At 49.6% G+C, this 15,614-nt stretch overlaps 1 protein-coding gene across 1 annotated transcript in view; it reads left to right on the top strand.

Moving 5' to 3' along the window:
- Window positions 1-227: 227 nt before the first annotated feature.
- LOC308252614 (phosphofurin acidic cluster sorting protein 2-like) overlaps window positions 228-15,614 on the top strand; it is a gene marked incomplete at both ends in the record, with an annotated part of 39,837 nt that continues 24,450 nt past the window's right edge. Inside the window, 4 exon segments of the mRNA XM_080677393.1 lie at window positions 228-287; window positions 4,414-4,524; window positions 6,387-6,693; window positions 6,696-6,697. Coding sequence (XP_080533519.1) covers window positions 228-287; window positions 4,414-4,524; window positions 6,387-6,693; window positions 6,696-6,697 — 480 coding nt within the window.

Below are 15,614 nucleotides of genomic sequence, written 5' to 3'. Positions count from 1 at the left end.
CTCTGTCCAGCTCTAAGCACAGCGCTTGGCGTACTGTGAACACTCGGTAAAGACGTGAATAGCACCATAATTCTAAATGAGATCCTCATGGTGTCAGAGAACTTTAATTGTCCATCAAAATTCACTCACCTGACTTGGGGTGCATAGCAGGATGGCACTTCCGAGACCCCCTTGCTGCCTTATGAGCTGCTGTTGCCAGTGGTAGAGAACAGGGACTGAGGTGCGCTATGGCAGACCTGGAGGATACAATCCCCCAGCATGCATTTCTCTGTGACCTGTCCCCTCAGGTGATGGAAGCACATGGGGGTGACGCCCTAGGAATGAAGAAGGCCCATGAGGGAAGAACTCTGGGTTCCTGAGAGACCACAGAAGGATTCGTCTCTCTAATCTGAACACCTGCCAGCACTTGTATGTGGGAAAACATATAGTGACATGCAATGGGAATTTTGGGGGATTTTTCCATAACTCAGCATAAATTAATCCACCTATGAGAGGATTAAACTACAGGATGAACTTACATGGTTATCCATCTAGTCCATTTAAAATGACAAAGTCAATTTGGCTCTAAGAACTGAGCTGATCTGTGGTGGATGGATCTGCTTATCTGTTCACTCAGCAACTGTGCCCTGAGCACTCAAACTGGGTCCATGTGGAAAAACCATCAGGGCCCTGCCCTCTAGGAGCTCACAGGCTGCAGGGAAGGTGGACACAACCACGAAAACAAAAACATGTGGAAGGAAAGAGTAGAGGCTGTGTGGAAAGGGAGCAGGTGCTGTGAGGAGGGCTGGAGGCTTCTGGGTGAGGGGCTGAAAGGCTGCACTGGGCATTTGTCTTCCCAGCAGCAGGACCAGAAGGAGCCAGTCCTGCCCAAACTCAGGTGTATTTAGCCTGGCAGAAGGCACAACTGTGCAGACACTTGGAGGCAGAAAGTGTCTGGATAGAGAGGAGGTTAGAAAGATGGATGCGGTGACTGGAGGGAACTGGGAGGAGATAAGGGAGGGAGGGAGGGAGGGAGGGCAGGGCTAGGGCCTGTTTTGGGATGACTATACTAGTGATCTGCTGTGTGCCAGTGTTACCCCACACTGGAGACTTAACCAACACACACTTATTAGCTCACATGTCTATGATGAGGAATCCCGCACGGCTCAACTGGGACTACTGTGGTCTCAAGTCAGGCAGGATCTGTGTCAGTGAGGGTCTGAGCTCCCTTGGAGGGTTTTTGGGATTCAGTTTGGATGGAAGGCCTGACTTCCTCTCTAGCTGTTGGTTTCTTTTATTTCTAGGCCATATGGGTCTCTCCAGATAGCAATTCATAGCACAGAGGCTTGAACAAGTGCATAGGCACTGACATTTAACATTTTTTAAAAATTTATTTTATAGAGAGAGGAAGGAAAAGGGACAGAGAGAGAAACATTGATGCAAGAGAGCAGCATCGATTAGTTGTCTCTTGTACCCACCCAAACCAGGGATCAAACTCATAGCCCAGGTATGTGCCCTGCGATGGAATCAAACCAGCAACCTTTTGGTGCCCAGGATGACACTCAACCAACTGAGTCACTCTGGCTGGGCCAGGCACTGACTTTTATAACCAAACTAGAGGCCCAGTGCACAAAATTCATGCACCGGTTGGGGGGTGTTCCTCAGCCCGGCCTGCACCCTCTCCAATGCCAGACATCCCTCTCACAATCTGGGACCTCTGGCTCCTAACCACTTACCTGCCTACCTGCCTGATTGCCCCTAACCACTCTTCCTGCCTGCCTGATCACCCCTAACCCCTCTGCCTGCCTGCCTGATATCCCCTAACCACTCTGCCTGCCTGATGCCTCTAACTGCTCCCCTGCCTGCCTGATCACCCCTAACTGCCTCTGCCTGCCTGCCTGATCGCCCCTAACCACCTCTGCCTGCCTGCCTGATTGCCCCAAACTGCTCTCCCCTGCCGGCCTGATTGCCCCTAACTGCTCTCCCCTGCTGGCCTGATTGCCCCTAACCGCCTCTGTCTTGGCCCCCACCACCATGACTTTGTCTGGAAGGACGTCCAGAAGATGTCTGGTCCATCCAGTCTAATTAGCATATTACCCTTTTAGATCATGAAGGTCATCTTGGATCCCTTTGCCTCTTCTATAGAGTCACTAATGACATCCACACTTAAGGGGAGGGCACACATTCACACCACATGAGAAAGGTGAAGACCATGGGGAGTCACTGAGGAGAGAACTGGTGACCTTAGAGGTCCATGCCTTGCCCAGAATCACAGACAGTCAGAATGCAGAGCCCAAGATAAACCCAGCTGTTTGTCCTCAAAGTTGGGGTCTTAGGTGCATCCAGGTTTTCTCAGGGGCTCTGGAAAAGGCTGTGCTGGTGGAATTGTGTACAGACATGGAGATGGTATGTGGGAAATGGTGAGTGTTCAGCAGCCTAGATAGGCATTAAGCCAGTATTTGTCTGAAAAAGAACCCAGATCTGGAACCATGCAGGTGCATTTCTGTCCACAACCCAACCAGGGTGGAGGGAGCCAGGCCCCCTTTATGCTGAGCTTATGCAGTTCTGAATCACACCCTCATTGGATATTTGGGTAACTAGAACCACAGAGAGGCAGATACTGCCCAATGTACATACATACAGAGTTCAGAGTTCAGGAACGTTCAGACCTTCCAGGCCAAGGCTCCCACCTCTCCCACAGGGTTGGTCTGGAAATTAGAAATCCTGACATATTGGGAAGCTCTTATCTGTTCCTCCCTATTTTGTGGCCTTTTTGTTATGGGATCCAGAAAGGGAGCACTGGCATGTGCTGGAAGCTAATTCCAGCAGGTCATAAATGCAAGAAGTTCATCAAAAGGTTGGTGGACCTTGAGCCTTCAGCAAGGGCTGGAAAATACATATTATTGTCTGTTGGAAATGGCTAAGGGCATTTCCCCAAATCTGAAAAGGATGCATAAATGATTGCTTTCTGCCAGACAGCTGAGAGCATTTCAATCTACATGTTATTGCCTCCTGCTGCCCAAACACCTGAACAGCTGTAGGCAGTTCCTCCAATCTGACAATGGATTCTGTATACTAAACCTTGCCTTTGATATGTATATCTACCTTGTTTTAGGATAATTTGTGTTAATAAAAAGCAAGGGGTCCAGAGAGACAGGAGGACTTGGTTTCTTTAGCTAAGTATCCTCTGGCTCCCCAAAATGCCTTCCAAAATTTATGTTTCATCTTTGGACTCTTTAATAATTTACACGTAGCCCTTCTTCAGATTCCTGAACACTTCTAACCCTTCTAGATGCTGGTTAAGACCCCTGGAAGGCATGTACACACACACACACACACACACACACACACACACACACACACACTAGATATAGTGACCTTGGGTGGTATTAGAAGAAAAGCAGACACAGAGGAGGTGACAACATGAAGGAAAAAGAGATTGGAGAAACTATTGTCTTGTGACAGTCCTCCTCCTACTTTACAGCTACTACCCCCCATGAGCCTGGACATCCCTAAGAAGCACTTGCTGCATAACCCATTGTGCAGGCAGGAGAGACAGGCATAATGACTTAAAAGGAAGTAAGAATGAGGGGATGAGTGTGAACCCAGGTTTGCTTCCTCAACTCTGGGACCCTGGCTGCACCCAGAGCTTCTAGGGTGCTGGGAGTGGGGAATGTTGGTGCCACTGTGTACAGATATGGTGTTTCATGGACAAGAGGGGTCCCCAGTCAGAAGCCCACAGGGCTATTTGTGTAACTGTCATTAGATGAGGGGACTCAGGGAAAACAATCCCAGGAACTGAGGTCACTTCCCAATAGAACTTGGAACCATATAACCAGGCACCCACATTCTAGCAACCACCCAACTGCCAGCTCACTTGCCAAGAGGCATTTGCCAGTGCAAGATGTTCTCTTGCTGTGTTCCCAGTGATTAGTGCTCTTGCTTCCGGAGACTCTGCAGTGAGGGCTTTTCCAGATGGCATAGACGTTGTTTCAACCCTCGTCCCCAACGTATCTGGCCATTTTCAAAAATATGGCCTAAGGTAACACAAGGTGGCCTGGGTTAGACCCATGCAGGCCAGTCCAGCCACCTCTGTGGGCCATCCCTGTGAGGCCCACATCCCCTCCCCTTCATGTGGTGGGAAGAGGAAAACCCTGGGGCAGAAACTGCTTTCGAGGCAGTGAATAACTTAGAGGTCCTGTTGTGATTACACCCCAGGACAGGGCAGGCAGTTGGGAGATGTGCAACCCTAGGGGTCCCTTATCTGTGACAACGGGAATCCTAGGCCCTCAGGTTGTCATGTCTTTTCCTCCCCAGTGGAGGTCAGAGTGGATAATGGTGTGTGTGACTGGAGTGGAGGGTCACAGGGGTCACAGAACCAGCAAAACAGGGCTCTGAGGCTTTCCCCCTGATGACTGGGAACTGTCTTTACAGAGCTCTGCACAGGAGAATGGACCAGAGCTGACATATGGGGTCCTCACCCCCGAGCCCCTGCAGGAGGCACAGGTGTCCCATCCATCCACAAGCATGCAGCACGGCTTCAGAGTGAGTGTAGGTGCCTAGTTGACCCAGACTCCAGGACCCCATGCAGTCAAAGGGGGAGCCCTGGGTTCTCGAGGCTGCCGTGCTACTCCCTGGAGATCCCTCCTAGAGTCCAATTTCCAAAGGAATCTGGGGCCCATATTCTCCCCGCAACCCACTCTCACAGTCCAGCCCCTTTCAGATCAGATGCAAAGTCACTGCCCACAAAGTTTTAGGAACATCAGAGGAGAGACTTTGTACCATTTCACTTCATGCTCAGTCAAGAGTATTTTTGCATTTTTGTACAGACTTTCCCTTTTAATATCCATGTCCAAGTGCCCATGTTGGCCTGACAATCCTTGCACACCTTCTCCCACTCTTACATATCGTCGTGATTAGTAGGATGCTTTTCCCAAAAGGACATGGGGCTCAAGGTTCCAAGTCTGTTGCTTTGCCATTTGCTGCCCCGAGGACCACATCTCTGTGGCCCCTCCAGGTTAGGAGCTGGGGCCTCCCTGGGCTACACAACAAGGGGGACCCATTATCAGGGCTGGCGATCCATCTCTTCACTGCTGTGGGACCTGAAATGATCCCCTTCTGCTGCCATGTCAATGGTGCTGTCCTGAACATCCCATTTGTTCTGATATGCAGAACCTCCCACTCCAGGAAAAGCCTCTGCGTGCTCATCTTAGAATGGGGTGTACTGTCAGAAATCCCAGGGTTAACACAGGGAGGTGCTGTCCATCCTCTGCTAAGAAAATGATTAAGATACTAATGTGTCTCATCATAACTCACCTCCAAATCTACTTTGCCCGCCAAGAACCTTTTCTGTTGTCAATGTAGAAAACATGAAAACCTGCGAAGAATTTTTCTGAGTTTCTTTGAGCCAAAGTGTAGACAATTGCAGTGAAGCAAAATCTCAACCGAATGAGATAATAATGCTTCAGAGAATGGCAGCTTTGTACCTTTTTTAATACATTACAATCAAAAGAGTATGTGTGAGTTCCATGAAATCCATTGGTAATAGATTAGGGAGGCAGGAGAAATTAAAGCAGGGAATCTCTGCGATTGGAGAAAAGGTAAAATGAGACACATACTTCTTTTACATAGGTGTGTGCGGGATAGTTAACAGTCCACAATGAACTCAATAACAATGAGCGGATTTGTGGTCTTTGCAGAGTGATGCCTGTGCTTTGAGGATTCTGAAAGAAGGAAAATTACTTTGACATTACAAAAATACACTGAGTGGCCAGATTCTTATGATCTCTGAACGCATAATAATCTGGCCACTCAGAGAGAGAGAGAGTGTGTGTGTGTGTGTGTGTGTATGTGTATGTGTGTGTATTAGAGGCCCAGTGCATGAATTTGTGCATGGGTGGGGTCCGGCCATCCTGGCCAGGGGGAGGGGACATGGGCGGTTGGCCGGCCTACCTGCTGGTCGAACCCCTGGTCGAAGGGACAATTTTCATATTAGCCTTTTATTATATAGGATATACACTGAGTGGCCAGATTATTATGCATTCAGAGAGCATAATAATCTGGCCACTCAGTGTATGTTGCTATAGATTCAAAAAGACAATACGCAGGTTCAGTTAAGGTAAAGATTGACCTTTGTCAGGGAAGATGACAGCCTAGGACATGACTACCCACCATACGCTGCTTTTAGTTTAAAAAAAACTTTAATTTCAGACCATCCTTTGTGGTCACTTTAGGTCTCTGAGTTTGCAAGGCTGCCAGGTTAGCATGTGGTCCCCGCGATCACTCCTGCCCCACCTCTTGCTACCAATCACTGAGTGCTTGGGGTTTGGTCTGAGCTGCAGCCCCCAGTGCTCCTGGCAGTTTATGAGCTGCCTCTGATGGCATGTGCCCCCTCTGTCCCAACACAGGGTGGAAGTAAGTCCTCTATGGGGCCTGCAGCTGCAGGCCTGGACAGCGTGCCCGCCGCACTCAGCACACAGGTACCGATGAACATCTTTGCTACCTGGGAGGTGGACTGCTCCAGCCCCACGTGTGTGCCCAGGCTGTGCAGCCTCACCTTAACCAAGCCGCTGATCTACAAGGAGCTGGCGAAGGAGCTCAGTGCTGTGGTGATAAGTGTGAAGATGCAGGGCTCCAAGAGCATCTTGAGGTCTGACGAGATTCTGCTGCCCCCCAGTGGTCAAGTGAAGACCGACCTGGCGCTGACCTTCTCCCTGCAGTACCCCCACTTTTTTTTTTAAATTTAATAAATCTTTATTGTTCAGATTATTACAATTGTTTCTCCTTTTTCCCGCCATAGCTTCCCTCCACCCGGTTCCCACCCCACCCTTTGCCTTTACCTCCCCCCACACTGTCCTCATCCATAGGTGTACGATTTTTGTCCAGTCTCTTCCTGCACCCTCCATACCCCTTTCCCCCTGAGAATTATCAGTCCACTCCCTTTCTATGCCCCTGATTATATTATATTCACCAGTTTATTCTGTTCCTCAGATTTTTAATTCACTTGAATTTTAGGTTCCCTTGTTGATAGATATATATTTGTTGTTCATAATTTTTCTCTTTACTTTTTTCTTCTTCCTCTTCTTTAAGAATACCTTTCAGCATTTCATATAATACTGGTTTGGTGGTGATGAACTCCTTTAGCTTTTTCTTATCTGTGAAGCTCTTTATCCGACCTTCCATTCTGAATAATAGCTTTGCTGGGTAGAGTAGTCTTGGTTGTAGGTTCTTGCTATTCATCACTTTGAATATTTCTTGCCACTCCCGTCTGGCCTGCATAGTTTCTGTTGAGAAATCAGCTGACAGTCCTATGGGTGCTCCCTTGTAGGTAACTAACTTTTTCTCTTGCTGCTTTTAATATTCTCTCTTTGTCTTTGCCCTTGGCATTTTAATTATGATGTGTCTTGGTGTGGTCCTCTTTGGATTCCTTTTGCTTGGGGTTCTGTGTGCTTCCTGGACTTGTAAGTCTATTTCTTTCACCAGGTCGGGGAACTTTTCTGTCATTATTTCTTCCAATAGGTTTTCAGTATCTTGCTCTCTCTCTTCTTCTGGCACCCCCATAATTCTGATGTTGGTATGCTTGAAGTTGTCACAGAGGCTTCTTACACTATCTTCAACTTTTTGGATTCTTTTTTCTTTTTTTTTTTTTTGCTTTTCCGGTTGAGTGTTTTTTGCTTCTTTGTATTTCAAATCTTTGACTTGATTCTTGTGTTCCTCTAGTCTGCTGTTGTGTCTCTGTATAATATTTTTTATTTCAGTCAGTGTATGTTTAATTTCTAGTTGGTCCTTTTTCATATCTTTGAGGGTCTCGTTATATTTATCGGCCTTTTCTAGGATATTCTTGAAAAACCTTATAACCGTGGTTTTGAATTCTATATCCAGTCGTTTGTTTTCCTCCATTTCTTTCGTTTGTGATCTGTTTCTTCGTCTCCCCATTTTTCACTGCTTCCCTGAGTTGTGTGCTAGGTTTCCTATATGGCCCAGTGGGTCGGCCTCCCCAGTTAACCTGAGGTGGACACTCTTGGTGCACCCCTTTGTGGACTGTGTGTACAGCCTTGTTGTAGTTAAGTCTTGATTGTTGTTGGTATCACTGGGAGGAATTGACCTGCAGGCCAGTTGGCTGTGAGGATCAGCTGTGTCTACACTGGGAGATTTTCGTTGCTGGAGACAGCCTTATAGGATTAGCCTTGCCAGATTGCAAAAGCCTCTGTGCTCACCTTGGAAGGGGTGGAGCCTCAGGGCGGAGCAGACAGCCTTGGCTTTCCGTCAACCCTGCCCTTGCGCGCGAGACTCCAGACCTCTGCCTTCTGCAGTTCCCGAGTTTCCGCCTTACAGTCCAGATTTCCCCCATAAGAGCGTGCATCACCAGCGGCTCGCCCAGAACTGCGGTTCAGTGCAGTTGGAACTGGGGTTCAGTGCCGTCAGGAGCTTCCGACTCCCTTCTGCTAGGGAATGCCTGCAGCAACCTCCGCAGTCAGTCTTTGTGCACACTCGTGCCTCCAGACCCCTGCCGCCGCGGCTCCCCTGAGTCTCCGAGTCTCCGTGTGCCTTTCTCTCTACCTGACAGTCCAAACTCCCCCTGTATGAACCTGGGTCCACAGGGTTTTGCCTGGAACTGAGGTTCAGTGCAGTTGGAACTGGGGTTCAGTGCAGTCGGGGGCTTCTTTCCCCCTCCCGCCAGAGAAAGCCAGCCAGGCACTCCTCTGCCCTTTCTCTCTGCGCGTGTGTCTCTGTACCTCAGCTCTTTGCTACTCCTTCTCCGTGAGATTTCCTCTTTCCTTCTAGTTGTAGAATTTCCACTCAGCCAGCTTTCCTGTGGTTCTGGATGGTGTCTGTTCTTTTAGTTGTAGTTTTGAAATTGTTCTGCGGGGCAGCAGTTTAGGTGCTTACCTATGCCGCCATCTTGGTTTCTAGTACCCCCACTTCTTAAAGAGAGAAGGCAACAAGTTACAGATCATGCTGCAGCAGAAGCAGCGCCTTAAAAACCAGACCATTCTGGGATACAAGACGCTTGCCATGGGCACCATCGACATGGCTGAGTTGATGCTGCGACCTCTCCAGGGTGGCCAGATGCTGAGCCTCCATAGCACCATCACAGAGACATCTGCCCATGTGGCTGAGGTCAGCTTCTCCTCCTTGTCCAGCCAGCTCATCAAACCCGAGGACAGCACCTGGCAGGCCGGCCCCAAAGCCAAGTGCAGAGTTCATTACTCTGAGCAGCAGGCCAGCCATGATCCCAGGCATGGGCAGGACCAAGAGGAGGAGGACTTCTACTTTGGGGAGCCCAAAAAGCAGCTCCAAGGAGTAATAAGAACGCCATTCATGACCAGGAAAGAAGATGCCAACAAGAAAGTTGGGGCGTGGCTGCGCAGGGTGCAAATGTGGGAGAAAGAATTGAACCTGGAGCAGGAGTCTTCGGAGCACATCACCGAGGTGGACGAGGACCTGGATCTGCTGTATGACTCACTAGAGAACCCCAGTGACAGTGGCCTATGATAGTCTCCTCAGTACCCTGAAGCACTACCTCAGGCCATTCTTGGAAGACCTGTCTCACCCCAGCTCTCAGAGGGAGATCTAGAACATCCACAGTGCCCACAGCCAGAAGGAGCCTCCAAATCCAACCCATGTGACGGAGATGAGCTGCTAGAAACCAGCAGGTGCATCACAAAGACCGAGTCTCTCCTCATCCCCTCCCCCAGATCCCATGGGCAGCAGGTGAGCAGTTGGGGCTGGAGCACATCCCTGAAGGAGGGACAGGTGGCACAGCCACACAACAAGCTGGTCAACAGCCTGGACAACAAGCACTGTCCAGACCCGCCGAGCCAGCTGCAGATCCCCAGGATGACAATGTATGACCAGCTGAACTGCATCCTCATCTCTGACAATCAGCTGCCTGAGAACATCCTCCTCCTCAATGCCTCTGACTGGCAGGGGCAGTTACCATCTGAGTCCTGTAGCAACACGTGCTGCAACACTTGCTCCAAGGCTGAGGTCCAGGAGTCCTTCAGCACCATCATCTGGAGGTTACAGAGATGGTGCTATGGAGGCTCAGCATCTGGCCCGAAGCCTGTGAAGATCCTGGTGGCAGGGGCACAGCATTACTTCAGCGCTGTGCTGCAGGTCTTCCTGGAGCTGCTGACCTACAACCTGCCCTCCTGGCTGGGCTACATGCACTTCCTGGTCACCCTGCTGGTTTCCCATCCTGTGGCCAGGTACCTGGGCTCCGTGGAAATCTGCTACAACAACTTCTTTCAGGCCCTGCCCAGGCAGGACCTGTTCTACAAGGAGGCCCAGAGGGCTGTGCAGGACACACTATATATCCTTTTGAGAATCACACAGTACATTATGGGGGCCAATTGTGTCCACTAACTGCCCATCATGGAGGCCATACTCACCTACAAATGGAAGAGCCCCAATGAGAAGTCCTTGAACATTATTCCCTTCATGGTGTTGGTGGAACTTGGAATAGTGGGACCATTCTGGGTCACATCAGGAGACGGAGATTATGTGGCTCCCGTGGCTCTAGGGTGCTGTCGTCCAGCCTGCCATACAGGTCTGCGGCAAACAAGGAGGCCCACCAACACTATTCTGCTCCTCGTCTGTGAGTGGAGGCGTGTCCTCCTCCAGCCAGGGTGTTGGCCCTGAGCTAACGGGGCTGCAGAAGGATTCCTGGACAGCAGCCCCGCCACAGACAGAAAGAGAGACTCTGAGAACAAAGACCAGGCTACCACCAACCACACCCTCAAGTGCACCTTCCAGTCTCTCCAGGTCAGCAGGCTGCCCAGCAAGGGTGAGGCTGTAGCCACGCCCACCATGTCCATGACAGTGGTCACCAAGGAGAACAATAACAAGGTGATGTGTTTTCCCAAGAAAACCAAGGACAGGGATGAGAAGTACCAAAGCCAGTGCCTGGAGGGCATCAGCCACCCACTCTGCAGGGCCAAGCATCTGCAGAACATACTGTGGGTCCTCGTCGATGGCGTGGAGTGGAGCAACGTGAAGCTGTCACATCAAGCACTTCCCCACCTGCATCTTCGGATGCTCCAATTCCACCTTCTAGCCTGCCCGTCCCCTACCCTTCCCCCTACCCTTCCCCCTACCCTTCCCCCTGCCCTGGCCAAGCCCAGAAGGACCAACTGCTTTTCTGCTCACATTTCAGTTTAGTACAGAGACAGACCCTGGAAATACAAAGCGTAAGCTTTTCAGTGTGAATGTGCTCACAACCTGGAAACTAACGTTGTGGACCCCACAGGGAGCCCCCAACTGCTCGGCTTATTACCCAGAATGCTCTGGTGAGTGGGAGGTCAGGCAGACAGTGTTCAGCTGGAGAATCATTGAAGCTGTGGCCTCAGGACCCCAAAATCCCCATTGAGAAAGGTTCTCACCATCAGGACCTGCCCTTCCTGGAAGCCAGGACTCTGCTCCCCGGGGAGTCAGCTTCAGTATGTGCCCAACTCAGCGCTGGGTGGCAGAGGCCAAGGACTGGCCTCCCATTGGGGGCATCCTCACAGAGCATGGAGGCCGGTCAGCCCAGCCCTGGGCCCCAGCTGCCAACCAGCCAAGTGGCCTCAGCACCACCCTCTCGTGGTGTCCAATAAACTCCATCCTCACAAGGCAAAACATAAAAGAAAAATAAAAAGACCAGTATGGTACCGACCACCCAGGCACACTGACTAGACAAACTGTCCAAATACCAGGTGTGCCCACCTTCCTGGGCAGGGACCCCACTTTTCTCCCCACCTTTCTGTGTTATTATATAGAGCATTTGCTACCACCCAAATGATGTGGGACCAACTATTTACCAAGTGAGCCCCTCCCTCTCCCCCTCCACAGCCACCTGTTTGCTGTGAGTCTTCAGGTCATTGCATCTCTCTGAGTGTTTGTTCCTCTGAACATGGGGAAATGGAGGCCCAATCAGGTTATTGTAGAGACTCAGTGGGGTCCTCCTGGGAAAGTGCTCTCTGGGTGTCTGGAGAGTGGAGAGGTGTGCCAGAGTGCCTGTGGTTGAGCCAATTGGTCATTTTCTCTTCCTGTTGAGGAAGCCTCTGCCAAATTTGTGATTCTCCTCAGGGCCTTGGGCTAAGCTCTTTTCTCATGTCATAAAGAGATCAGAGATTCCATTAAGGGTCCCTGTCTTGGGTGAAGCCAGAGCAGAAACCCCAGGGGTGAGCAGTGGGGCCCCAGGGTCACCCAGCTATCTGAGATGGGGCTGGTTTGGGCTCATTCGTTCAGCAAATATATCAGAAGCCCTGCCCAGTACAGACACATCTCTAGGTACTGACCATAATCCAGTGCACAGAGTAGACCCCAAGCCTGCACTCCAGATTTTCCTTCTAGTCAGGAGCGATTCAGTCACACTAGGCTGCACAGGCTCGTAATGTCCACAGGACAGTTGATGTGACGTCCTCCTGGCCTCTGCTACCTATGGTACTTCTTGCTGTATTGTGAAGAGGAAGGAGGACCTCTGGACCAGCAGAAAATGTGAGTAGGCTTTGGATCAGAGCTGTGAGGGGAGTATGGGGACTGTGAGTTCAAGATGCTGGCAAAACCCTGTATCTCACACCTGGTGGGATTGCTGCAAGAGGGCACAGGTCTGAGGGCTTCTCCTAGAAAAAAGGACAGGAGTCAGAGAGTTGTGCATGTGGATTTGGGTGGTGTGGGTGAGTGGGGAGGTCAGTGAGAGAGTCAGACCCTCAGAAAATTCATACCCTTCTGCTCCTAACCCCAGCCCTGCCTGCACCCCTAACGAGGGATCCTGTTCACTAATCTGGTAGAATTTCCTCAATGGCAGCTTGGCAGGTGTACCCCACCCTGTGGGAGTTGAGTTTAAGTGGGAGGCCAAGCACCACACAGGGCAGCTAGTGAATTGGGCAGCATGTAGGTGCAGGAGCCAAAGTCTGAGTGATAGGAAGGCCCTGGGAACCCAGCGATGGAGACGGAGTCCATTTGTTTGCTCATTGGCCAGATATTTCTGGAGGACCTACTGTGTGCCAATGAGTGACATGAACATGGTGGACACCAGTCTTCCCTGTCCTAATGGAGTTGATATTTGGGTGGGAGGGTCGTGGGAGGGAAAGGGACACTGAGAGAGCTTGTCAGGTTCCCCTGAAGAAGGGGCCAGGTGGTTCCCTCATTGATCCAGAGCTGTCAGTAGGAGGGCTTTCTGCGAGCCCCTCCTGGGTGACCAGGCGCGTGTCTGCCAGGACTGCCAGGTTGAAGGTGGACAAGGAGTAGGTCTGGCTTCTGGATGGGCAGGAGCAGCAGGCACAGGACCCCAGGCTTTCTGAGTGGTGCTCTGGGAGGGCCGTGTGGAAGGAAAGGCCAGGCTCCAGACTCTGCTGCCCACCTCTCTCCCTCCCTAGGGCCATCTCCTGCATCCTGGCATCTGGCTGGACCAGCACCTCCAGAATTTCCAAGCCTGATGATGCTTTTGGCCTCCATAGAGCCAACTTTCTAGCCCCAGACCTGCTAAACCAGGCCCAGCATCTCCATTCACAGCTGGAGCACCTGAGCTCACTGAGGCCAAGACAGAGAAGGGGAGAGTGGTGTGGTTGAGGGGGAGGGCATGTGGCTGGGCCACACAGAGAAGAGCTCCCAGGGGCTGGGTTTAGGCAGGAGCACAGAGTCGCTCAGGTCAGTGCCCGGGGCCTGCAGTCTGGAGGACCTCCTGGGGTGGGGTCTTGAACTGAGACTTCAGTGATGGAGATGGGAGGTTCCCTTCCTTGGAAGGCACACAAAAGTCAGTCATGGTGTAACATGTTCTCTTCCTGGATCTACAGAAGCAGCTCCTGAGCAAGATCAAGAAACACCTAAGGAGGAAACTCTGGAGTGCTCTCTCCAGAGCCAGAGCAGGCTCCAGGCACAGCTGTCCCTGAACTTCCAGATGTGGAACCATCTGCAGTTTGTGAGCTACTTGCCTCAGGCCTGTGAGGCCTGTGGTCCCAGGTCCAGAGCCTTAGCGTGTGTCAGCTGCCACGGAAGAGGGGGCTTCCCCTCCCTGATAGTAGCAATATAAAAAATGTCTGTGTTTATCTTACACATACTTAGAATTTTAGTGTATTTTTCTTAAACTATTGAGTAAAATAAAATGTATTTAAAATAAAATTTAATAAGACTATATTAAAAATAAATTTAAATTATATAAATTTTAATTTTATTATCCTTTAAAGTGTAAATTTTAACGTCAAGCACATTCACATTTTTTTAATTTAATAAATCTTTGTTGTTCAGATTATTACAATAGTTCCTCTTTTTTCCCCCATAGCTCCCCTCCACCTGGTTCCCACCCAATCTCTACCCTACCCGCCCCCCCACTGTCCTCATCCATAGGTGTACGATTTTTGTCCAGTCTCTTCTCCCACCCCCCACACCCCTTTCCCCGCAAGAATTGTCAGTCCACTCCCTTTCTATGCCCCTGATTCTATTATATTCACCAGTTTATTCTGTTCCTCAGATTTTTAATTCACTTGAATTTTAGGTTCCCTTGTTGATAGATATGTATTTGTTGTTCATAATTTTTCTCTTTACTTTTTTCTTCTTCCTCTTCTTTAAGAATACCTTTCAGCATTTCATATAATACTGGTTTGGTGGTGATGAACTCCTTTAGCTTTTTCTTATCTGTGAAGCTCTTTATCTGCCCTTCAATTCTGAATGATAGCTTTGCTGGGTAGAGTAGTCTTGGTTGTAGGTTCTTGCTATTCATCACTTTGAATATTTCTTGCCACTCCCGTCTGGCCTGCATAGTTTCTGTTGAGAAATCAGCTGACAGTCCTATGGGTGCTCCCTTATAGGTAACTAACTGTTTTTCTCTTGCTGCTTTTAATATTCTCTCTTTGTCTTTTGCTCTTGGCATTTTAATTATGATGTGTCTTGGTGTGGTCCTCTTTGGATTCCTTTTGCTTGGGGTTCTGTGCGCTTCCTGGACTTGTAAGTCTATTTCTTTCACCAGGTCGGGGAAGTTTTCTGTCATTATTTCTTCCAATAGGTTTTCAGTATCTTGCTCTCTCTCTTCTTCTGGCACCCCCATAATTCTGATGTTGGTATGCTTGAAGTTGTCGCAGAGGCTTCTTACACTATCTTCAACTTTTTGGATTCTTTTTTTTTTTGCTTTTCTGGTTGAGTGTTTTTTGCTTCTTTGTATTTCAAATCTTTGACTTGATTCTTGCGATCCTCTAGTCTGCTATTAGATCTCTGTATAATATTTTTTATTTCAGTCAGTGTACGTTTAATTTCTAGTTGGTCCTTTTTCATATCCTGGAGGGTCTCACTAAATTTATCGGCCTTTTCTAGAAAATTCTTGAAAAACCTTATAAGCGTGGTTTTGAACTCTATATCCAGTCATTTGCCTTCCTCCATTTCTTTCATTTGTGACCTGTTTCTTTGTCTCCGCATTTTGGCTGCTTCCCTGAGTTGATAGAGTGGCTTTGTGTGCTAGGTGTCCTATAGGGCCCAGTGGCTCAGCCTCCCCAGTTACCTGAGGTAGACACTCTTGGTGCACTCCTTTGTGGGCTGTGTGCTCAGTCTTGTAGTTAAGCCTTGATTGTTGTTGGTATCACTGGGAGGAATTGACCTCCAGGCCAATTGGCTGTGAGGATCAGCTGTGTCTAGGCTGGGAGAACTTCTGTGCTGGAGACACC

The sequence above is a fragment of the Plecotus auritus genome (assembly GCF_963455305.1).
Source record: "Plecotus auritus genome assembly, chromosome: 7".
In the NCBI taxonomy this organism is placed as follows: domain Eukaryota; kingdom Metazoa; phylum Chordata; class Mammalia; order Chiroptera; family Vespertilionidae; genus Plecotus; species Plecotus auritus.
Note: the sequence above shows the minus strand (reverse complement) of the source record. Positions and strands in the feature narration are given on the sequence as shown.